Here is a 25,183-nt window from a genome sequence, read left to right as displayed (position 1 = left end):
TGTGAGTGGAGGTGGCTCGGCCCCTGTTTCACCACGGCATGCCAGGAGATAATTAGGCATAATGCAATTTAAGACGAGGCAGCCAAGTTTGCTATTAAAGCCGTGGTGTATCCGTGTATTATTCACGCTCCTGCTCAGCAGAGCTAAATGGGACATAAAGGAAAGCTGTTGCCATTGACTACTACTGCTGCTGTCCCATAATGCCATTGTTGTATGTGTGCGGTGCAGCTGTTTTTAAAGCCAGCGCTAAGGATGTGACCTCCTCGATCGAACGAGCTGAAAAGCGTGGAACAAGCCTCCATGAGGAGGCTCGATGTGGAGGACAGATAAAGCTTGTTCAGATGACATCTGACAAAGACAAGTAGAGCCATTGCTGCAGGACATCTAGGCGAACCACCAAAAAGAGTAGGTGGACTTTAATTGAGTAGAGAGAGGGGGGGGGGGGAAACGGCCTTTTATCGTCCACTCCAGGGCTACAGCCACTTCCTGTCCAATGGGAGGCTTTATCTTTGCAGTGCAGGTGGAGAGAGTGGTGGGCCAGGCTTAGTTGGAGACTGCTGCAAAGGCACGGCTCTGGGCTGGCTCTGCCATACAGTCAGTGACTCTTGGAATGTCCAAACATCAAGGTAGAAAAGATTTCTGAGAAGTGAAAGATTTGTATCTATCCAAGAGTCTAGTGGAAAAAAGGTGCAGGGGAAATGAGTTACACTGGTGTCCTTTGAAAGAAGAAGAAGAACAGAGAATTCCACCTAAACAGACAACGTAGTGGTGCAGTGGTGGTACTGAACGGAATGTTAAATGAACACAAATCATTTTAAATACCACAGCAGTGGCACTTTAATTTTGATTTTAGAGAGTAATTCACTCTTACTGAATGTGTGCTGCATGACATTTTGACTCCTTTTATCCCATGTATACATTACAGGATATGTCACGATAGAGGTATTAGTGTTTGTCAGTAATTATTAGTGATTAATCAATTTGCTGTTCTTGGCAAAACGGGTCCATTCATTTGGAACTAATCTGAAAAAGCATGCCTTACATTTTGCTTTGGAGTAAAACTTGAGTATTTTCACTGCAGGAATTATTGAATATTTGCCTCCAAATGCAACAGATTCTATGGTCTGTCTGCCTTGACTACGTCTGTACCTGCATTGTGTTTATTGGTACAGGAAGATCCATCCTTCAAAATCCCTCATGGTATACCTCTCTTATGATTGTGATGGCATACTGGGATGCAAGACTGCAACGTGCTCTCTGAGCTCAGTGTCATTGGCTCCATGCCCCTCCACTAGTCCCCCAGGGCCGACTGTCAGCCTCTGGCCCCTCAGCCTGGCTCTTTGGCCTGCAGGAATGAGCCATCTCTCCGTCCTTGTGTCGGACATGACCTTGTAGGACACAATTGGCATTCCCCTGGGCCAGCACCTCAGCACCGGTGCCAGGTATGGGCCATAAAGTTCAAGATGGGGGGGAGTACTGTAGGTGATCACAAATGCATCTGAGTGGTTAATGGTGTGCTTTTTCACCCTGTGCTTTTAATGGGGTTGCCGCCATTCACAAGGCAACTTGGGGCACGATGAGATAGTGAGGGTGTAGTTGTAAACACGGCTTTTCAATTGGCAATAAAGAATGAGCCGCACACATTGGAGATGACACTGCAGCTATACAATCAACACACTGCCAGATGCCTCATAATGCATTCAAATTAGTACTAAAAAATATGATTTGAGAAAACACATAAAACTCACATAGAAATAAAAATCATTCACAGTTATTCATATAAGAGTGCCCCCCCCCCCCTTTTACATTTCTCAGTTAACTGGAAACAACATGTGCGCAGTGTCCAAGAACAAAATGTGTGTGTGTGTGTGTGTGTGTGTGATGATGACTTGTGTGAACAGTTGAGTGTGTGTGAGATGGTGTGAGAGCGAGCCCCAGCAGGTGGTTTGAGGGCGCTTTTCTGAAATAGAAATGACTCATCTGTTTCAGGGCACAAGAGACCTTGCAAAACTTTAGTCATGATCAAGACCACTGAATAGAAAGCATCTTCCCAGTGTTGTTCACCAGGGTGATGAGCAAGTTGCTGTGGGAAGACGTAGAATTGCTCTTACGGGTAAATGTTGAAAAAGGCAATTTCGGCAGGGTGAATTAGGGTTCTACGGTACCATTTATTGTTTGAATATCTCATTTACAGTTCATTCTGGGGACTTAATGCCTTTCATTTGTCTGAGGTTGATGTAAAAGTTAGGTTAAAATGTCAGTTACCAGTGGCAATGATTTATGGAAATAATGTTTTATACATTATTGGCTTTTGTACAAAACCATGCAATGGCTTTTATTTTAATATTCTCTCCATTATATCCTGCTATCCTGTACATAACCACATTACAAAGATTCTGCGGAGCTATAATCACTCATATAAACTCTATTTACACACACCGTCAGCTGTGAGCCAAAGAGTTAGGTGAAAATGACAAACGCCATGCACTCTACGCACACAAGCCCATGCTGACAGGACCTCTGAGGCCCTGTGCAGTTTGTGGAGAGCCCGTTCGACACACTCAGTGCCATGTGGAGATCTGGAGGATCATCAATCAGCCTTCTCTGGCCTGGCGAGGGGGTATAAAGTCTGCCATATCTGATGCTGAGAAGGGTGGGGTCTACAGGAGGCTATGCAGATCCTTGTTAAGGAGTCTGTAGATGCTATCAGCTCCTCTGTGCAGCATATAGCCTCTGAATGTGTCATTAGTCCACCTGTCGTTAGCTCAACCATTTCAAGCACTACTGCAGTTGCCTAACAGTCCTTACGAATACACGTAAAGACAGGATATGTGAGAGTTCACAGCAAACTGACTTCACAATATATCCGTGTGCTTTGTTTTGTTCTTGCTAATCTAACAAATGAGCAGCGGGCTCTGTGCTGCTGGCACACTGAGAATGCCGTTGCCTTCTGTAGGCACGACTGCCTTGCTCCCCAGAACCGCAGCCCTCCGCGGGCTTGCTCCGAGCTGGGCTGGAGTCCAGAGCTGAGCCTGTCAGGGCCTGGGTTGGCATTGCATATAACGCCACTGCATCTGCTGTCTATGGAGATCATAATGACACTCCATCCATGCACTGCACTCTACGTAAGCCACAGAACAGCTGAGGGGGGCGTTAGGGTTCGGGGGTGCAAGAGTGACAGCACTCCAGAAATCCTCTGAGGCTGATGTCTTTATTTTGCTTTGTAGGCATACAACAGGTAGAATCTTGAAACAGAATGGAACTTTTTATTCATCCAAATATTGCCGTGAAGACTTCTGAAATCTTACATGTCTGATCTGTGTGTGTTTATGTTCAGCATTATATTTGGTTGGTGTAAACAGTTTCATTGGTTTGCATTGGTCTCATCACTCAATCTTCACTTCAATCACCAAACTGCACTGATCCCAGATCTGAGATCATATGTCCTTTCTTGGGCTTTGGAGTCAAAAGCCATGCTCATCGTGAGTGTCAGTTTAAACTTTCTGAATCGTCTGCATGGAACAGTCTCATCATTTTGGGTTGTTCAGACAAGTTTGAAGCTGTAATCCTCTCCATCAAATAGGATATTCGTATATTTCGTGTCTGAGACACGGAGTGGTTATTCGGTGCTCCCCTCTCAAGAAGTCATAATCCGATCCCGGGAGTGCATGCAAGGATATTTGCAAATGGACAGGCTTCGTATTAAGATGCTAAAACATGGCTCTTTTTATGAGCGAGCATTATTGCAGGTCTTTTCAGTGATGTATTTCATGTGATGTTAACAACATCATCATATTTAAAAAGGTTTACATTTATTGTGGGGTAACTAACATAAGCCAAGTAAGCCATTTATTCACCTTGTTTGTATTTGTTTTCCAATGTCTAATTCTATCGATTTCTAATGGAAGGAGCTCTAACTTGCAATTGCAGGGTCGAAAACCCTGTTTTGTGTAAAGAGCAGCCTTCCTGTAAAGCCTGTTGTCTGCACAAGCAGAATAATTTGCAGAAACAGCCATCATCATTTCCTGGAAAAACAGTGTAAATAGTGTGAGCAGTCAGAATGATAATACCTTAGGGAAGGGAATTATTGGGAAGAATGGACTTGTGTGCCCAATACATGACTCATCTCTCTCTTCTGTCTTCCTCACATGTGCCTCGCGTTTCTTCAGGAAGTGGAGGTCAGTAAATATGTATTTTCTAAATATGCTCAATCACTTCATTGTTCTTTGATATAGCCTATTTAATAATAAGACCTTGGAAGACTCTTTTTCTCATTTGAACAATAGCTAAACACAAAATGGCACCGAAGCTAGTGTTATATCAGATGTTTGACAGTGGTTTACTGTTAAACTCCAGCAACACATAAGCATTACATATTATATCATATTAACATTCGTTCAGCACTCTAAAATGACATTAAACTATGGTACTCCAATTAGAAGAACATGCAGAGCTGCAGGCACAGCTTTGCTTCTTCCTGTGCTTCCCATTGTGTTCAATACTGTCTGAATGTCAGTGTTTCCTTCTCTCCTTCCCCCAGGACGACTACATTCGATCATGGGATGCAGGTCAGGTTTCAACTGAGAGTAAGTCCTTTGTATGGAGCCAATTCTGTTTTCTGTGTTAACCGTCATGTGTGTTCTGCCTGCTCAGAATCTGTCCTCATTTTCATCCTGTTTGCCAAAGGATTTAGAATGCAAACAATGGAAAGCTTCTATGCCTTCTAATCATAGAGAGGGCGAGAGAGAGGGAGAGAAGGAGAGAGAGATGTGGATAGCGTTATGCTGAGTGAGGTGTGTGCCACAGAATACCAGGACCTAATGATGTTTAATAACAGTGCGCATCAGAGGTGAGGACTGTGCTTTGACATAGATGAGGCAATTTGACACTCACTGGTAATTGCAGCAGTAATCAACACTCACCAGCAATCTCACACATTCAGTTGTATTGTCCCTCAGTGAATACACAGTGATGGGTGGAGCTTTAGTGGTAAAGTGTGCTGTGTATGTTGATTAAACGGTCAAAAGGTCTCCGTATCTATAGCAACAGTTCAACTCAGATAGCCTGGTAGTAAACCAGACCCTGGAATCTTTCAGATTAAGGGTCTGGCCACGAATAATGAAAATGGCCCAACTCGAGGGGCGGCAAGCATGCATTTGAAAATCACACTGCACGCAATTTGATAACACTACGACCAAAAACGAAAGTTGTAGCGCTGTTGTCATCAGTTTAGCTCACCCACTCCTTTTTTGGTTCCCCCCGATGCCTGGGGTAAAAGTAACGTACATCATTGCTCATTGCCAGAGTATCTTGCAGACACAATTCAAATTGTGCTCTCGCGAGAACTCTGAATTTCCAGGGTACAACTCAGAAGGACTGATAAAAGATATATATTTCTTTATATTTATTTGAATAAAAGTATTTGTCCATATTTCTTTAGACATTTATAGCCATTTACATCTTTATGTATGATCTTGTTTACAGTTTTAAGTCAGTTTTTTACAGTTTTAAATGTATTAATGGCCCTGATACATTACCAAAATACAATTGTTACAGGAGTTGATATTTTGTAAACAAAAACAAAATGTAAGAATTATGATAGAGAGATATAAGTTGTACAAGTTGAATATCCATTTTAATTCCATGTTACCAACCTCAAATCAGACTCCTCTGTCCTTGATGTACACTGAACATGAAGTCCTCAGAAGAGAGGAAGTCCATTAGCAAAGATCTTCAGATGTAATCAGTGGGTAATTGCCAGCTCTAGCGAGGTCCTGCTAAGAGCCCTGAGGCCATGATTTAGAACTGAGTGACACTGGCATTCTTCCTGTGAAACAGAAATCCACTTACATGAGAGATTGTGAGTCTCCCAAAAGCTCTCACAAGTATGGGCGTCTCAAGCACATCGTAAAAGTTTTTTTGAATAAATTCTAGGCTTTGCAATGGGTTTTGATTTTTAAAACTGTGAATCACCCAGTAATACAGTTGTGTTGCCTCTATTCTGAGAACCCATATTAGGGAAAAAAAACAGCTGTATCCTTCTAATATTTCTGCAGTCCTAATATTAGCTAATTTTGCCTACCCGCTTATAGCCGAGTTTCTCTACACTTCCCTGCCTCAAGTGATTTGCCCTGGCAGGGAAGGCTCGGTAGGCTATGAGCCGTTGGGGATGCAGCATTTTAATGGCATTGATCCCCTCAGCGCTCAGCACAAGGAGACCCATTCACCTTAGCCCATTGATCTGCCCCTCTTCTCCATGACAGAATTAATGAGGCAGCAGAGGAGGGCAGCGGGAAGATTTGTCACGTTCAGACATGACTAAGTGAGTGTGATGTCTGCACTTTGAAGTCTGCCCACCAACATCGGTGGCCCCCAGGCCTTGTTAGCACATCTGAAGAGGGAGGGCCGGACCTGTGTGTCCAGCAGTATTATGACTCAGTGGTCCCTCTGGTCTCCAGAGCCAGACTGCTCTTCGCAAGACACTTTATCACAGGTACATGAATGGCTGTGACACTAAACATGTCTGTTCTTGTTAAACTATGAGGTTAGATACTTTGATATTTTGTTTTTGCTTTTATTTTGGTTTTGTCTTCATGTTAACTCATATCAGGGCAGGGTGGTTGTTGTGGTGAATTTCCCCTGTCTTCAGAGAATCTCATGGCCCCATATTACGGGTCCATTACAGTATTGACATGCTCTCGCGTCGTCCAGAGTAATCATCCTCACAGTCCCACATCGCTCGTGCGTTTTGGGGAACCAGATGTGTGAGGCATCCACTGTACTGTATGACCTCATCTATGGATGTTGACAACAATGTTGCTTGTCCTACATCCACAAAAGCTTTAACAGATCCTCATGAAAGCTCATTATGCTGGTTTAAGGATGTTTATCAGGCTGATGCAATTGCATGCCCATTCTCTGGTCATGCAATAAAGCCCGGGCTTGCATGGCAGAGAACACAGCATATCTAATGAACTGTCAGTGAGCTAAAGTTACACCGCGCACTAAAACAGCTGGAGTTCATTTTACAGTAGCCCCATCATGTAGGGCTTTCCAGCCAGCTTCACCTTCCTCCGCTTGAGAGGTAATTCTCCCTTTGACAACGCGCCACTGACGCTCGCGTGTAAACAGCGGATGAAGGAGGTGGTTGAGGGGTCGGCGTGGAAATGGTGGTCGACACGGAATCTGTTGGGATTTCCAACTCCCCTTAAGCTAGATTTGGCACGAGCGCACGGTGCAGGGAGCCTAATTATGTGCTTTATGAGCGGCAGCCATTGCGTGTGCGCTTTACGAGATGTACTCAGGGGACAGGGAGCAGCAGAGGGAGAGTGATGAGAGGGGTTCTCTATTTTCAAAAGACACGATGGAGCACACAAATCACCTCGCAGAAATAGTCTCTCTGTGCCTGGAGATAGTGGTGGTGGTGGTGGTGCTGCCATGCCTGTTGCTATGGTAACGACATCATACTGTTTTATTCCAATCCTCTTGAGACCGTTATGTTAATATGAGGCTCATTCTTCTTTACGTTCGATGACACTTTGTTCATCCATCAAACCATCCTGAGTTGTTTACAGAAAAGAAGAAGAGGTTAATTCCCAAAGCCTTTCATTTAGGAGAGATGATGTAATTGTCAGGTTGGTATCTGAGTTTGTTTACTGTACACACTGGATAGTCACAAGGCATACTGTAGGCCTGTTGTCTCTTCCTTCACTGGCAAAGACTATCAGAAGAGATAAAAAAAAAAAAAAAAAAAGTATCACTGGGGATAAATCAGGGCCTTTCCAATCGCATTATGCAAGAGTTTGAAATGAAAAAAGCTCTAATATTTGTGCTGTATACAGCATTTTTTCCAACCGGATTTACATCCCAAATCAGATTTTCACTTTTTGAAGGTTTGCCATTTTGGATAATCCCATCATTATTTTAGTATTACTGAATTGTTTTATGTGATTCAAATGATTGATGTCAGTAAACTACTGTCCGTATGGTTAGTGGATTTCAAGGATTCTGCTAGCTGTTTATATCAGACTCATATATTGTTTGTTGGGTAGCCTATACTTTGCCCATTCACTGATTGAGTATTTTCAGGTCGGGAGAGTGTGAATGATGAGATGTGGGTACATGCAGTCGCCTCCTCTGCTGTGAAGCTCCACCTAAAGAATCCATTTCCTCCACTGAGCTGTCTGAACCCCCCCCCCCCCCCCCCCCCCCCCCCAACTGGGAGCACTGGTGTAAAGATTTTCGCATTTGAGTTAGGGATGCAACGGTTTTCAATAATTTATTGAACCGTTCGGCTTGGCCTGTTCGGTTCAATAGACTCACCTAAACCGCAATATTTCGGTATACGCGACATTAAACTTTTTATTTAATACAAGGTTATTGCACGCGCGTAGCCTGGGAGCGATAACAAGGAGTGCTTAGGACCCGGGGGATGAGTTTTCTCTGACTGTTCAGCTTGCCTCTCGTCAACCTTGCAACAACCAATCAGAATTTTACTGAATTTCCCAAGACCCAATAAGCACGTTGAAATGCAAATGAAGGAGTCATGTGAGAAGAAACAAACTTTACCGGCGGCTGCACGATCATGGCGACATTCGAAGTAGCTTACGAACAAGTCAAAAAGACCGTCAGTAAACAAAGAACAGTGTGCAAGCACTGCTTCACAACGATCACCTAATAAAGGTAACAAATCCAACATGTCGGCCCATTTGCGCCATCATCACCCGGCTGTAACCTTAAGTGGAGCAGCACGGAGAGCTGGTTTGCCACCGAAAACCCAACCATCCATTGCTGCAGCCTTTCGGCAACAATATTCCTATAATTCCCAAAAACACAAAGACATAACGAATGCGATTGGCGTGTTCATAGGAAAAGACATGATGCCCTGCCTATACGGTGGTTTTGGGTATGGGATTTCGCTACATGATAAATGTTCTCGATCATCGCTTCAATATCCCCTCCGGCACGCATTTCAGCAGTAAGATTCCTGAACTGTACGAAGTGTGTAAGAGAGAAGTTGAAAGTGACTTTTAAAGTTTACATTTTATGCAACCTACTTAATATTACAAAAGGGCTGTATGTTCTGTAAGACAACAGGTAAGGGATAATGAACGACGCGCCGTGCGTTTATAGGAAAATAATGCACGTTCGAAGTGGTAAGGTCGGACCCGACGCCGCAGGCGGACACTTCGATAAGTGCATTATTTTCTTAGAAACGCACAGGGCGCGTAGTTGATTATCCCGCTTATACCACTGCTACTATCATTTTCATTTACTATATTGCCGCTGTCTTAGATGCAACATTGCTGTTTTTACCGTTACATTCACATTGGCGAATTAATATTCAAGTGTAATAAGCCCAAAAGAAGGGAACTACATCATAGCCGTGCGGTAGCCTATATAGAAAAATAATGCACGTTTCAAATAGCGCACCACAATAGGAAATTTGACCAAGCAGTGGTATAATAGGCTAAATAAATAATTACACATTACTTTATGCTGCACTTCACTATGGATAATATTGCCTGTTTATGACAGAGGCAATGATGGTGTTCTTTTCTTATAATACATTTTTGTGATTCTGCTTCATCTGTGTCTGGCTATGCATTTAATATTTTCTCTGCAAGTGTAAGTAGAAGCACATTGTTGATTTGAAATAGAAAAGGCAAATATAACCTCCTGTATGCTAGAGCCAAGATAATATTGATATATTGAAACCGAACCGTTACCGTGGCCCAAAAACCGTGATACAAACCGAACCGTGGCAAAACTGTACCGTTGCATCCCTAATTTGAGTCAAGTTATCAAACAAGCACACGCCGTCAGGGCACCATATTGACCATCCTCGCGCAAGAGGGAAGACTGAAGAGTGGGAGGTATAGCACGTAGCATCGCTGCCACTGGAGCTCCCAGCAGGCATCCCTGACATATTACACACGCTCCAGTTCTGAAGGAGGGAGGAGAAGAGAGAGGGAGGAAGGGAGGGGAGGATGAGTCTTCCAGGTCCCTGATGGATAAAGGGAGAATGGATTGCTTTTCTTAAGCTGAATCTCTCCCTCTTTCTTTCTCTACCTCTCCCTGTAGACGTGGACACCACAAAGGACCCGTGTCAGAAAGTAAAGTGCAGCCAGCACAAGGTCTGCGTGGTTCAAGGATCCCAGCGCGCCGTGTGCGTGAACCGCAAGAAGCTGGAGCACAGGTGGGTGTCATCCGTGGGTCAGCGTTAACATGCAGACAGTAAACTGCTGTCCACGCTCATCAATCCAGAGTAAATTAGAGCTCGCTGGCGCTGGCGATTGTGCTTTCTTGGAAGACGGCTCCTGCTGAATCCGTAACTAGCCACACACTCACCCATCGAGTGCCGAGAGAGGAACATAAAAAGCAGAAGAGGAGGGAAGGCAGAGCTCATTACCCACACACAATCTTTTCCGCTGATATCTTAACCTGGTGCTGATTTCTGCCAGTGGCGGCCCCTCCTCAGCTAAAGCCTTTTTTCCTACACTCAGCCCTGAGGTCTTTAATATCCCACAGCCTACCTCTTTTAGAATACCTCTGAGGCTTGCCCATGGGATCCTTCAGTATTTGCTCATTCTTAATTACACAGTCAATATTCCGAGAACATAACTCATTTACATAGCATCCCTGCTCGATAATGGTTCCATCTTGAGATATAACTGAGTGAGTAATTATGGGATGGTTTTGCCCAAAGTCAAAATACCCCTTCTCATTAGACATAGGAAGATTATGTCCAGAGCTAAAGCTGTGATAAAAAAAAGTGAGCAGTGATAGATAGTAAAGCACCCTGTGGTATAGTGGTGTAACATTGTTTTATAGGTCCTAGCTGTTTCCCTAATTTTAGCTTTAGCTCATTCTATTTCTTGCTGTTCTGTGGGCTGTGTTGATACAGCATTTTAGTACTGATGAGCTGCTGTTTTGTGTTTGTTTCCTCATTCCCTGGTGTCCCACAGAATGAAAGTTCCGCTGGTGAAGTCTGAGCATAGCTGTAGCCCATGCCCTGTTTCTACTGCGGCCCCTGTGTGTGGCTCTGATGGCCATAACTATGCCTCCCAGGTAAGGCACCGCTGTTTTCTATACACTCCCCTTTCTCTCTTTATGAGCCCATCCAAAGAATGATAACTATAACGATAACTATGAATATTAATGACGACGTTCACACATAAACTATAATGATAACGACATGAAGAACGATATCGTTGGGAATCACGATCAGACCGATTTTGAGAACGATAAAAAGCCAACAACCAATCAGAATCCATCATATTTTAGACATCACATTCATGAACACGAAGAGAAACTTTTCTTATCATTGGCCAGTGTGAACGTTTTTATTGTTATGGTTATAGTCATCGTTATCGTTATTGTTCTTATGAATGCCGCTTTACACCTCTCCACACCTTTCTCATCTTGGTCTGAAATACATGTTTATATTATATGGACAAAGCCTGTATTCTCATTGCTGGGCTAATATACAGTAAGCGCGTGATACATTTTAGAATTTTAGATTTTAGAATTTCCCTGTCATTTCATATAAGGGCCCGTAATATTACAGGTACCTTGCACATTGCCTTGTCTTAGCCATGCCTTGTCCTGATAAATTTGCCATCATTTTCCCTCACTCGCCCTTTTCCTCTGTTTGTCTATCTACAATATCCAGTGAATCAGCATATTCTCCAAACAATATTGAAATAGTGCCAGGGAAACCGAGACCCTTGTGGACCTTGTATAGATCTTTAATGGTTGTGAGCTCTCTACATCTCTATGAAAACAAAATGTATAAAGACTTGGTTAAAGCTCATTTCATTGAAAAGCATAAAGCTCAGACATAATAGCTTTGCACATGGGTCTAGTAGGCCTACAAAAAACTCCCCTCATAATGATCTAGCCTTTTAGTAGAAAAGAGTGTAATAGCTTCCAATAACCAACCCATCTACAGACTGTTGCTTTAAAAGCCGATGACAGCATATTATGCTCTTCACAGTACCCAAATGACTGGTGGGTAGGCCCACTGTGGGCACTATATTACTGGTGGGTAGGCCCACAGTGGGCACTATACTGGCCACCCCACAGTACTATATTATTGCTCTGTGGTTGCCCTTACCCACAACTCCTACAAAACCCCTGCGCTGGGCCTGCCATGGAGGGCTTGTTGTGGACCACACATGCTGAAGGCCAGGTCTCAAAAGGCTCATTTGGTATTTGTATAGGCTTTCTCTGGTCCATATTGCCCACAAACCAAATCCAGCATGTGGACAGGTTTGGCAGGGGTTACAATAGGGATTCAGAGGCGCAGAGCTTTTTTCTTGTGCAGATGGCGTGCAGTCCTGTGTTGAATTTGTGAGTCAGACTGGACCGCAGCAGAGGAGACTGCACAAAGAGCGGTCGTTGGTTTATGTTTCGTGTCTTCTACTGCTGACCTTGTTGAAAACATGAGGTGGTGAGGGGACATTATGTTTCATCACCGGCATCATCAGTGAGCCGTGGCGTCTCGTCTCGTCTAAGTGAGCTGTTCTCTCCTGCAGTAACCGCTGTAAATGTTTGAGCCGTGTTACAGCTGCACGTCATTGCGCTGCACTCAGGAGGATTAATGGCACTTGTTATTATGGTCGCGGTCAGGTGTCACGGCTAGAGCACACCTCTGCATAAGTCCACTATGTTGGCACCTTAATAAATATCAAAAACCTCACACCTGAGTTGCTCCGGTGAACATTGTTTCTTCACTACAGTTTGTCCTTTCCCGTTGATGCACCAGACAGTGATTCTGATTCTCAGGAGCGCAGAGGACTTTATGTCTTTTTAGTTTTTTCTACATCTCTGCATAGGTTTGCTTCTTTTCACATGTGTAGTATGTGTTTACAGTGGGCTCTTTTGTCTGTGTGTGTGTGTGTGTGTGTGTGTGTGTGTGTGTGTGTGTGTGTGTGCACTTGCAGTGTAAGCTGGAACAGCAGGCTTGCCACATGGGGAAGGAGCTGAGCGTGAAGTGTTCTGGTTCCTGTCCCTGTGCCACACCGGCCCCTCCCACCGACAAGACAGACAGCAGCAAGCACGGCAAGTCCACGCCACCAGCGGCCTGCTGCTGGAAGACATGTGCTTATCGCCGCTGTGTTACCTCTGTGTGGTGACCACATACGCATACTGTATCTCTCCTGCAGCCTATGAACAGATTGTACAGATCACAACCCAGCGCAGACTTCTCAAATATGTGCTCATTTTAGTCAAAATAAATTATGCACATATTCTGCATATATAGGTCTGCTTAATGTATAAAATATAGATAAAAACATAGTGTATGTGTTATGAATGTACACTAGTATTGTAATACTCTATGCCACACTGTAATGCTGTGAGCCAAAACAAACATCTCCCTCCTCTTCTCTATGCTGTCTCTAATACACATCTTGTCTTCCTCATCTTCTCCTTGTCCTCTCTCCAGCTCTGTCTCTTGTCTGAAGAGATATCTGTGAGCACTGTGGCTCATGTACTAGATGAACTGTAAATGCCACAATGTCCAATTTCATGGAACAAGATGAACCCTGACAACGGGGGAGATTGAAATTACGATACACACAATCACAGCTTAATGGTTAAGCAGATTTTGTACGATATTAAATTCATGGCCCGGTATTTTGCGACGAGGAGCCGTAGAGCCTTGTGTCAGATTGAGGTTGCACCAGGACATGCTCCTGCTGTGTTCTCCCCCCCCCCCCCCCATGTCCTCCTGCATCCCAGATCCCACTAGTAAACAGAGAGTGTGGAATTGAGTGGAAAACACTGTTGCACTCACGCTCTCTGTCTCCTTTGCTTTTTTTGCAGACAAAATCGCACAGCTCTGTGGTTTTTTGTTGTTTTATCACTCTCTCTCTCTCTCTCTCTCTCTCTGTGTCCCTGTCTCCCTCCCCACTCCGCCCATCAGAGAGCTGTACAGGGCAGGACCTGGCTGATTTGGGCGATCGGCTGCGGGACTGGTTCCAGCTGCTCCAGGGCAACGCCAAACAGAACTCGACGGGCAGCCCAGCAGCCAGCTCTGGCTCCGGTGAGAAGCCCACACATTCGGAGCACACAGTCCATGCCAGTAGTCCTCTGCCCCCCCTCCTCCTCCTCCTCTCTCCTGCTCCGCCTCTTTCCTGTCCTCTCACTCCATCATTGAATCTAGCCATAGCCTGCAGTTTAACCCCCACCAATGTCATAATTTTGAATGTGTTCTACAGACATACATTCATACTAAACTAAGCTAAACTAAATTATCTAAACTAAGCTAAATAAAAATATTGAAGTTGAGATTAACCTTAAATAGCAATCTGTAGCTGTCACAAACGTGTAACAGGGTTAATTTTCCAGTGACAGTGCTATTGTTTCCAGTCATAGACAGGAGTCTGGTAGCCACCTGCAAGGACTCCATCGGCTGGATGTTCTCCAAGCTGGACACTAGCGGTGACCTCTACCTGGATCAGGCCGAGCTGGCGGCCATCAACCTGGACAAGTACGAGATCTGCATCCGACCCTTCTTCAACTCGTGCGACACGTACCGCGACGGCAGAGTGTCCCTGGCTGAGTGGTGCCTGTGCTTCTGGAGAGAGAGTGAGTCCCTGTCCAAGGGCCAACAATCACGTTGCAAGATGCCACTTTCAGAGCTGATTGAAACCCCACATTCTACTGCCAGCCAGCACAGAACATGAGTTCAGAGGCTCTCCCTTTAAGAGGGAGAGGTTAGCTATGGCCAAAAGGGCTACAAAGAGTAGTTGGAGTGCTTTTATTTCTCTCACCTGAAATGAGTCATACTGTAGATGCCGACTCTGAAAGACTTTTGGGGAGACTACATGTATTCCCCACATCAGCAGAATTCATTTAGCCTCCAGTGTATTTCTCTTAATTGGTTTTCTAAATATACTCAAACAGTGAGTGAGAAGTTGAACCATATGTGGTGTGTTTGGATTACAGTAATCCAGTGCTTTCATCTCCTTCTGCCACACACCAACCCCCTCCAGACAGAGAATAGGGAAAGGGGCGGGACATGTGGCACAGTTTGATTTACTTTTGACTGTTGATCTCTTATTGTGAGTGATTCCGAGAAAACTCTCCATGCAATTGAGAAAAAAGATAAGCACTTCTACCGAGAGATCTGCTTTACCGACTAATGTGTTTTTGCTGTGTGCACACAAATATGTGTGTGCAATGCTTGCTTACCTCGTTCGACGTAAGACACGGATGTGTTTGTGTTTATGTAAGCGTACGTGTACTGTACGTACGTGTGAGAAATGAGAGATGGGTTTGTATGTGTGCCCACGTCTCCCAGCGTGATGTGGATCTCTGACATATGCCTCACTCCTACTCTCCGTGGAGTGGACTTAACATGTCTGTGTGACCTCGGCTAGTGTCCGGGCTCGTGTTTTATGTGATTCTGTGTCCAGTCAGCCCCTCTTGTGTCCTCCCTCCATGGCCCAGTGATGGACACGGCTCCTCGGCGCTCGTGTCGTGTACCGTTATTCCCCGTGTGATTCTGCGGCGGCTTGGCCACATCACCGGTGCTGAGCAACAACGTGCCTGTGTGTTGTTGACAGCCTGCCCTGCCTCAGCTCGCTGGGGGACTGTACTGGGCACTGGAGCAGAAATTCTGGCCGTGTTTCTGATCGGACTTTACCAGCAGGGCTAAGACTGCATAACTAACGCATGGCGCTTTTTTAAAACTTGTGTCTGTGGATGGAGGTTTATTAGCCAATTTATTATGAACTATTTCATTCATGTTGAATGCCCCATAGGCTGTATAATATATATATATACAGTATATACTGTGTGTGTGTGTGTGTGTGTGTGTGTGTGTGTGTGTGTGTGTGTGTGTGTGTGTATATAGGTCTATATTCAGTCTATGCGGACTGCCCTTACTCATCTCACCTGTCTTTTAGAGTGAACCAATTCTAAGTGAAATCCTATGGGGTGATATGTGAAGTGCGCCGATTCCCTGCTCTGAACACTGGGGTTGTTTTTCCGTCCATAGAGCCTCCCTGTCTGGCTGAGCTGCAGAGGCTCCAAGTGCAAGAGGGTGCCAAGAGAAAGCTGGGTAAGTACGGAATCCCCAGAGGGGAGATGGGGACATGATGGAGGAGGAGCCACAATCTAGGGCACGACAAACACACCTGTGTATTTGTAATGTGGCGTCTGTGTGTATCTGTGTCTGTGTGTGTGGGTGATATGGGGGAGGGAGGCCAACGCAGAAATGGAGGTTGGAAGGAAGATAGCATGGAGGTGAACGTAATGGAGATGGAGAATTGGGAATACGGCTGGAAGACAAAGGCGGCTGGGCTTCAGAGGGAGAGGAAGGAAAAAAGGCATGGAACACATTAGACAAAGCAGAAACCGGAAACTGAGATAAGCGGCATACATGGAGAGAGGCAAGTGAAAGAGAAGAACAGCACTAAAAGAAAGAGAGAGAGAGAAAGAGAGAGAGAGAAAGAGAGAGAGAGAAAGAGAGAGAGAGATAGGAAAGGGCGAAGCGAAGAGATGGAGAGCTGGCGGCTCTGGCAGGAGTCAGTGGCGGAGGAGTTTCATTAAACAGATGACAAGCACGCGGCTGGGATTATGGCCTAATCAGGCCCGGGGATTAGAGTGCGCGGCTGGCAGCGGCCGACAACGCCTCATATTTGGCTCGGCTGCGCGCCGGACTCTCCAAGGACATGCCACAGATGCGCCCGCCCCGCCAGCCTCCGTGCCCGCCGCTGCCGCCACCACCACCACCACCACCAAACGGAGATGCTCTCTGATACTTCATAAAAACACTGATGGCAACCACGGGCAAGACCAGTGATCTTTCCCCCAGATGGATAGCTTTGGTTTTTGAGTGAGGACGACCCTGGCTGCTAATGGCTTGTCATGTCCCAGCACATGTGCATGTGTCAGCGTAGTCACACCTCATTCCTGTCCCTCAAGGCTCCTCAAGGTCACGTGTGCCCGTCATCAGCGTCAGTGGCAGCCGTCACATGATTAACCACTTCCACCACGACACAAAGCCATCTGCAGGCTCCACCGGATCTACTGTATATTATGCATATTTATTCATAGACTGGGAGACAGCCACCGTAACATCTCACCGCATTATGTATATTTAACTTGTATGTATATGATCTGTCACAGATCCATGTGTAGTCATGTGTGCGTGTGCGTGTGCGTGTGTGCGTGTGTGCGTGTGTGTGTGTGTGTGTGTGTGTGTGTCTGCGTGTCTGCGTATGCTGCTGTAAATAACAAGTGTGTGTGTGTTGTGCGGGGTGCGTTTTGATCAGGAGCCTACATCCCCAGCTGTGACGAGGACGGCTACTACCGTAAGCTGCAGTGTGACCAGAGCCGAGGGGAGTGCTGGTGTGTGGACCCGCACGGAGGGGAGCTAATGGGCTCCCGCGTCCATGGCAACCCCGACTGTGGTAAGACAGGCAGGGCAGTGGGCAGCCTCCCACAGACCCATGCAGGCAGCACAACACCCCCTTTTTTCTCTGGACAGGGCGGCTATCCACCAGAATATCGCTCTGCAGTCAAACGCGGGACCAAGTGCCACATTCAGTTTAGCCAGCCTCATTTGCATCCTAAAAGACTGGTTGTCTCTCTGATAAAGAGGTTCTTTCAAGATTAATTACAACTGGCTGCACTGGACCTGCAGGTGATGAGTATGAAAGCCCCTGGCTAGGTTTTAAAAGCTGAGACTGAAAACCACGAAATCAAAGGCATGCAGTCTTGTTTGCTGTTGGCCCCTGGCTAATTCATGGTGTGTTAGGTATAGAGTAAAGACCTTATTGCATTTTCTATTGCTATTATATATTTTTTGCTGCAATAGCAACAATCCTGTTTACCCACATCCTCCTCCTCTCTCCCTCTCTCTCTCTCTCTCTCTCTCTCTCGCTCTCTCTCTCTTTCTCCAGATGAAGTGGTGGCGTACTCAGGAGATTTTGGCAGTGGGGTGGGTTGGGAGGACGAGGAGGACAAACAAGAAGCAGAAGAGAACGCTGAAGAAGCTGAGGAGGAAGAGGAAGAGGAGGAGGTGGGAGAAGTAGACGATGGAGGATACATCTGGTAGAAATTCCAAATGGCTGCTTGACGTAACCAAGCTCTCTGTTAGCGAGCATTACAGGGACAGCTCTCAATCTCTTGACACAAAATGATGATTGGGGAAGTGATCGTCTGGACATCTTTCTACTACAACACTCAAGAGCAGCACGGGTTGGTGTGAGGTCAGGACATAGGCTAGTTACAGTGGAAATAGGACACAGGAGAAAGAACTTCAATATGTTTGTCTTAAATTCTTGTGAAACTTCATGACTTTACATTGTATTTTATGTGCAAGATGTTTTCCGCTCTTGCGGCTGTCTTTAGAAGCCTCTACTACTGAATCAGACCCTTACACTTATATTTTACACTCCCAAAGGAGCTATGTGGAATTCCGTAGGATTCAAATAGTCTTGAACATAGCTACGAGGCACTCTTCCATTGACTTCCATTGTATTCAATACAGCGCCACACATGGTCCACGGTGGTATTACAAGAGAGCAGGCCTGCCACTAACTTCAGTGGACAACACAGAGCATCGGTGCTTTTGACGTTACATCAAAATAGTTGTTTCTTCACATTCTGTTGCTATTTCAAGGTAATTTTGAATGTTTTAAACAAAAAAAAAAGACTCCACATAGCACCTTTGAAGAAAAAAATTGTTTTTGTAGATTTACTATTGTTATTGATTCTGGAGACTATTAGAGTTCTGTACATTTAAATGATATTTCTGTGGTGGCTAACATTTCCAGAGTGTATGAGGACTAGATAACTATGACACCAAAGTGTAAGTACCGGTCTTATGACAGGAGGGCTCCATTGTATGCACAGTTCATAATTTACAACCCCAACACACAGCATATCCTTTACACGTCCTGTTAATGATACCGCAAATATCACAGATACAGGTTGGGAAGGTCTCAAACCTTCATGACTATTTCCATGAAAGGCATCCATCACATTTGCATTTTGACGTCTAGTGTACCAAAAGTGAATTGCCACTATGCTCTACAATAAAGAGCCAGACATCAGTGTGGACCTCTATGTTGCTATCAATTTTAAAATCCAGATTATTCTGTTGAAGTCCAGTGCTGACAGGCTGGCTTCCTCAACATGAATCTAATGATACAGGTGTATACAAAGGTCTGGGCACTCCTGAGAACAATCTTGAAATTGAGTAGAATGCCAGAATTATGTTTATTCAGTTGTTATGTTCATACAACAAGAATAGCATTACAATTTGAAGAAAGCATCCTTGTTTGACTTTTGTTTTTCATTGAGGGGATTTTATTTACTTGTTTCACCTCAACAATCAACTCAAATCTGGAATTTTCTCTCCAAACTTGTGCATACATCTAAGTCATGCATGGAGGCTATTCTCTCTAAATGATTTGAAGAGTTCTTTTCCAAAACGCTATATCCACCATTTTAATACATTTTCACAAATAATTTTTTTTTATTTTATTTTTCAAGTAATTTCAGTGAAACTGTATTGGATTATGTTTAGTGGATTTATCTTTACTAAATCAAAACAAAACATCTGCATTTTTATTGAAATTAAGTGAAATACACAATTAAATAACATGACTTTTTAATATTTTCAAAAATGGATTTATAGCGTTTTGGAAAAGAGCTCTTCATTTGACACAGTGTGCCAGGTACAGAATATCTGCAAGATCAGTCTCAAAATGTTTGATCAATATCCTACTGAAACAAAATGATTAGTAACTTTTTAGTCATCCTCGGTTATCTACTTCAGCCCAGGCCATTATTTGCTTTCAGATAGAAAGCAAGCTAGTCACATCTCAGTTTCACTTCAATAACAGCATGTTGCTCTGCATTGAAACAAAATATCAACATTAGAGTCTGCATATTTGAGATAAAGCTTCATATTTACATGTTTAATCTTTGAAACCAAAAAGGGACCAATTATTCCTATTTGTATTTGTTTACACCTACAACAAAAATGGCATCTGTGTTTGAGATACTGGTGTCACAAAAGAAGTCTAAGTCATTGTATTGCTTTGTAGCTTTGTAATTGGCTGACCATGAATGAAAGTGAAATGTGATACAACTGACTATCAAAAAGGAATCCAAACAGAGACTCTGGAAAAGGCAATGGTGGCTCTGGTGCTGGCCAGCATGAATACAAAAACATTTTCCACAAATATTTGGAGGGAACTGACCCTCATTTCTTCAGATTGGTTACTATTCCAGGGTTTACTGGATTAGAAAAAAGTAAAATCGTAAAATGGCCTGTTAAGGCTTTATGGAAATAACAGTTTCCCCTCACAATCTCCAAACATGTGTTATTAATGTATTCCTATGCATGAATTATTGCATCTCTTAGATAAAACTATTCTTTCCTGTTCTTCCATCACTGGAAGTTATTTGACCATATTGCATGTTATCTATGGAGAGGTCTGAAACTCAAGAGATCAGTGGATGAAGACAGCATGTCATTGTTTACGGTGTGATTATGCACATAATGTTTTCTTAGGTGGTCTAGTATTCCTTGTGTAGATACTCACTCCCTGCCTATGTTGGTTCCATTGACTCTATAAATTACTGAAAACTTTGAAATTCAATGTAACCGTGTCATACTCAAAGTATTATGCAGTTGATAATAAAAGAGTAGTGGAACCATGGCTTGACATGTCATTGTACATTTCTGTATCATTGAATATTCTCACATAAGGTAGATTGACTACATATCATATTAGATATTATCAATAATGCATGGCGAGGCTGATAAATCAACTGTTTGTATTTAAATTATTGTGGTCCTTTGTCTGCCATGGATTACACAAAGAACAACACTGATTTCAAGGTATGGTGAACCACACTGGTACACTATATAGACATAAAAGAATACCATTCACGTCTCCAAATAGTTGTCAGTTCTCCATATTAAGGCACGTGTAATTGAGGAAGGCATTATCAAGGTCATAGTTTGCTCTGTGTATTTTGCAGTCTCCAGATAGTCCTTACTCCTTTGTCCACTCTGTTGAGTTCCTCAAACACTTCTGTATCGCCTGTTACAGCAAAGCACTTCAGCAGGGGCTCTAGCACGGTAACTGGAATGCTGAAATTCAAGTGTGGATATGTCACTTCAGCCGTAAAATTCCGCGTGTTGCTGGACACAAGACCTGGAGGAAGATAAAGAGAATAATTCCCAATCAAATTCTCAAGTCCCCTCTCAGTATGCAAAAGTCACACTAGTGTAATTAATGAATACATCATGCAAAGAGTCAATGTGTCAATGAACACTCTTCTGTACATACAAACACTAAAGAATTTCATCATATCAATATAGAGTAGGCTAAATGCATGTTGTTGACCAGAGAATGTGTTAACACAGTGCCATCTGCTGTTCAGACATGGAACTGGGGTGTAACTACCAAACAAGCAAATAAATACACCGGGAAAAAGCCCATGCTGACACTGACACATACAAAATATAAATATACGGTATATAAAAAATCCTCCTGCACCTATGGGAATTTAACATAGGGGTCAAATACGTATGCCCCCTGTAGTTAAGGAAGAACATGTATTTATTTACGATACATTCTTCAATCACAAAGAGCATTGGTGTCCTTACGATTTTTACTCATTTTTTGAATTAAGGCATTACGATCAACCGTCAAAAGATGGTTTTATATTCCTCTTTTTAGTCAACTTTAGCATGGGTTCAAAATACATATGCTCCCACTGTAGGTGAACCACTACATTGTTGGGGGGCTGTAGGTGCCTCTCATGCAGCGTTTATACGTCCTCCCTCGCTCCTCGATGCCTCGATCCTCACTGATCTACATAAAGAATGATGGGGGGGGGGGAAACAATGGGATAGTCTATCCAGTGTTAGTTATAGATCAGTGGGAACGCCCCTCGAGGATCGAGCATCGAGGATCGAGTAGGCATGTTGAGAGGCACCCTGTGATGTGCCTCACCAAGGAGCTCTCCTGTGTCCGCACGCACTACAGCTCCACCGCTGGCCCCTGCCTGCACTGCACATGTGGTCTGGAGCATCACAGGCCGGGACTTATTGGTCAGCACCCTGGAGAGGATCCCAGAGGACACGCTCGGCCCACACAGCCCACCGAAAACACCGTAACCAATGACGATGACATCTTCACCTACATGACATGGCAAGGGGAGGGTAAGAAAAGTCGAACTGCAAGACAGCTTGTACAAATGTAATGATTGCAGTTTTAGAAACTAAAAAGGATCATCATGGATCATTGATATGATGAGGATCAGATAGAAACAGAAGATTACCTGGTTGGAAAAAAGAGGCAAACTGTGGAACAGATTCATATGGAGGGTCAGTTCTGAGCTGAACCACAGCAATATCATAGGGAGAGGATGCTTTAGTGGAGAACACCACATCACCCATCATAGTGTGAAATCTGGTGGGAGAGGATCCACAACCTTTATCAGTAGGTTATTATTATAAACACCTTGTTATCAGTTAGTAGGCTATTTTTGTTGGTACTGTAGCTGTCCTGTAGTCATAGCAGAGAGGGTTAAAGCAGAGCAGATAGTACTGAAGGATCTTTGGTAATAGTGCTAAAGTGCAATTCTTGCTTTCCACAAAGAGCACTCACCTTCCATCCACAGAAAATTTCACTTTAACCACAGATTCCCCATCCACCACATGCCTACAAGTCAAAACCAAACGATGTGTGTAGAGTATCCCTGATCCCCAAAACTGGCCGCTCTCCACCAATGCCACTGTTGGATTTTTGACCAGACTTTCAGAGGGCTGTGGGCCTAGTTGATGCTCATTACTGGAAATATTTCCAACAACTTTCTGGATCGCCTGGTTTCCCAAGGCCGAATGTTTTATGTTTCTGAGTATGGCATGAAGAGAGCATACAAGACTCAACCCAATCCAATCGCTGGACTTCCAGCATAGAGGAGCCACAATGAGGCCAACGAGGTAAACATGTCTTCCACCTTTCACAAATAGTCCTCCACCTTCTGTTCCAGGTAGACAGCGCGCATCAGTGAGTATGAGTGCGTTGTCCTCTCCACAAAGGTTGCTCACAATTCCTTTGCTCAGGGTGCTCATGAAGAGGTCGGGGCATTGAGAGCCAAACGGAGAACCACAGGCTATGACCGTGCATCCTTTCTTCAAAGAACCACTTGTGACATGAGGAATGATGTTGCTGCCATTCCAGTGTGGCACGGTAAGTACTGCAAACCAAGACAAAACGTCAAAGTTTCTGGCTTCAGAATCCTCGCTGTCTATTAAACTCCACTTTTCGGTTTCTCTAAATAAATTTCGGAATGCTGAGCGAAACTCTGGACAATTGACTATCATTAAAAGTTCAGCATTATGGCTCGAAACGGGTCTCTCTCTGACACAAGCCTCGGCTGAACATTCATTCATTCCAACATTTGGTTCATGATATTCTACGCGTATGTCAAGATTACGTCTACTGCTACCTGGTAAAATAAAGCTCTTATTCGAAGAAAAACTATTTTCCTTCTCCAGAGACCTAAACAGAACCCCACTACAAACCACTATCCCTGTACGACTTATAACAGTACCGCTGCAACTCAAACGCTTTCCTGTATCTAAACTATGCACTGATATAATACAACACGACTTCTCAACAGATTGCATGACCTTCGGTGTTCTAGTCTAACACTAATGTTACAGTGACAGTAATGCTGTTACAGTTGCTAGTCTGTTGTAACGAATTAAAGATGACACATTGTAGCAATAGCCTACTGTTCAACAAACGACGCTGTAAAGCACTTCTGTTCTGTATGTCACGATATTTTGTAGGTCACTTTGGAATAAAGTAGCCTACAGTAAAAGTTTCCTAATATTTCGAAACATTCGCGTCTGAACTGTTCCACAACCTGCAACGAATGGTTTCTTCCGGTATCGCATCAGACACGTGGTGTGAGTGAGGTTGTCCTATTGGCTTGTTTTCAAGGCTGTCCCCAGTTAAATTTGGGGCATGTTCTAATTTTGCGGTTATGTTTTCCGGTTTAAATGTAATGTGTGGCAGCAACGGTGTGCATTCTGTGAAATGTGCAACGGGCGTTTGAGGTAGTTTTCTCTTTGTTGCTAACCTACTGTACGAATGGGCGTGTGCATGCCACTAAAAATCTGCAATCATTGGCCAGTCTGTGTTAGTGACCAAAATAACACTGTCAAATACAGTATAAGGGCCTCTACAAAGTTGGCAATAGGTCGGGCCTACTGTATAGATCCTGCCAGGTCTAACTGAAATTGTGCACCATGATTAGCCCCCAGTTTACTCCTCTTGTGTTCGTTTCATGTTTATTGGTTTTGTGTTCCCTGTCAAAAATGGCTGTTGCATTACAATTTATAAGAAGTACAGAATATAATTTTGTCTAATGTTGCGATAGACCTTTATCCTCTTGAATATTACCAGTTTGAACTATGTGCATGGTCTGCAGGCCTCATTGACCTAAGATCATACAAGTAACAGGGGGAAAGGTTTTCAGGAAAGGAAATGATATTGGGGAAAGGTTCCCGTTGGCGGCTGGCATAGATGTGGGTGGGTGTGAATGTACACAAGTTCATGTACAGTCCGTCTGGTCAATATAGTCTCAATCCACTGACAATGGTCTCACCCATTAACTTCTAATGGTTGATCATTTTTGACAGGGAATTCACATGGGTGTTCAAAAGTTAAATAAAATACCCAAATTGTTAAGGAAATGATCAACATTTGCAGACTGGGTAAACCCAGCCCGATCTGCCGCCAATTGGATTTCGCCCTGCATCTTAGGCTGGAAACCGGCACATTATCTCTTCTGCTTATTTGCTGGAACCAATCACAAAATTGGCTTTTCCACCAGGTGCACCAGGCTTTTTGGTCTGATTGGTTAAAGGACTATCCATGTCCTATGGGAAGAAAGTCATGGAGCCTCATTAAAAAAAAAAAAAAAAATTGTACATCTGTGAAATGTAACTGTATAACACAACCAGAGGGTTAATAGACACACTTTACACTGCTAATCTTTGCCATGTTAGATTTATCATGTAAACTTCCCTTTATGGTCTTTTGGGAACCCACCATCAAGGTAACAAACTACCATCGACTTCAAAACAGCAATGCTATGCCTACCCTAACTCTGGCCTACCCTGTTC

General features: G+C 43.9%; 2 protein-coding genes across 2 annotated transcripts; one reads left to right on the top strand and one right to left on the bottom strand.

Moving 5' to 3' along the window:
- The first annotated feature begins 200 nt into the window (after window positions 1–200).
- spock2 (SPARC (osteonectin), cwcv and kazal like domains proteoglycan 2) lies at window positions 201–20,690 on the top strand. Its single transcript, XM_062520385.1, has 12 exons — window positions 201–361; window positions 1,296–1,391; window positions 2,957–3,125; window positions 4,541–4,586; window positions 10,084–10,198; window positions 10,968–11,070; window positions 12,948–13,065; window positions 13,931–14,050; window positions 14,377–14,595; window positions 16,010–16,072; window positions 17,289–17,426; window positions 17,919–20,690. Exons 1-12 carry the CDS (start codon window positions 201–203, stop codon window positions 18,071–18,073), a joined length of 1,503 nt encoding a protein of 500 aa, XP_062376369.1. The 3' UTR covers window positions 18,074–20,690.
- tysnd1 (trypsin like peroxisomal matrix peptidase 1) lies at window positions 20,690–23,935 on the bottom strand. Its single transcript, XM_062520421.1, has 4 exons — window positions 22,653–23,935; window positions 22,324–22,454; window positions 21,996–22,181; window positions 20,690–21,191 (listed from the first exon to the last, which is right to left on the bottom strand). The coding sequence occupies exons 1-4, from the start codon at window positions 23,675–23,677 to the stop codon at window positions 20,989–20,991; spliced, it is 1,545 nt and encodes a 514-aa protein (XP_062376405.1). The 5' UTR covers window positions 23,678–23,935; the 3' UTR covers window positions 20,690–20,988.
- Window positions 23,936–25,183: the final 1,248 nt, after the last annotated feature.

The sequence above is a fragment of the Sardina pilchardus genome, chromosome 18 (genome assembly GCF_963854185.1).
Source record: "Sardina pilchardus chromosome 18, fSarPil1.1, whole genome shotgun sequence".
NCBI classification, from domain to species: Eukaryota; Metazoa; Chordata; class Actinopteri; order Clupeiformes; family Clupeidae; genus Sardina; species Sardina pilchardus.
This window is presented reverse-complemented; position numbering and strand designations above follow the sequence as displayed.

Bases quoted from the DNA above. Each gene is read 5' to 3' on its own strand.
- spock2 (XM_062520385.1), top strand. From the start codon at position 201: ATGCCATTGTTGTATGTGTGCGGTGCAGCTGTTTTTAAAGCCAGCGCT. The intron at 4,587-10,083 runs GTAAGTCCTTTG...CTCTCCCTGTAG, and splicing joins AGGTCAGGTTTCAACTGAGA to ACGTGGACACCACAAAGGAC. The intron at 14,051-14,376 runs GTGAGAAGCCCA...TATTGTTTCCAG, and splicing joins AGCAGCCAGCTCTGGCTCCG to TCATAGACAGGAGTCTGGTA.
- tysnd1 (XM_062520421.1), bottom strand. From the start codon at position 23,677: ATGCAATCTGTTGAGAAGTCGTGTTGTATTATATCAGTGCATAGTTTA. The intron at 22,182-22,323 runs GTAATCTTCTGT...CATGTCATGTAG, and splicing joins TGCCTCTTTTTTCCAACCAG to GTGAAGATGTCATCGTCATT. The intron at 21,192-21,995 runs GTGAGGCACATC...ATCTTCCTCCAG, and splicing joins GGACACAGGAGAGCTCCTTG to GTCTTGTGTCCAGCAACACG.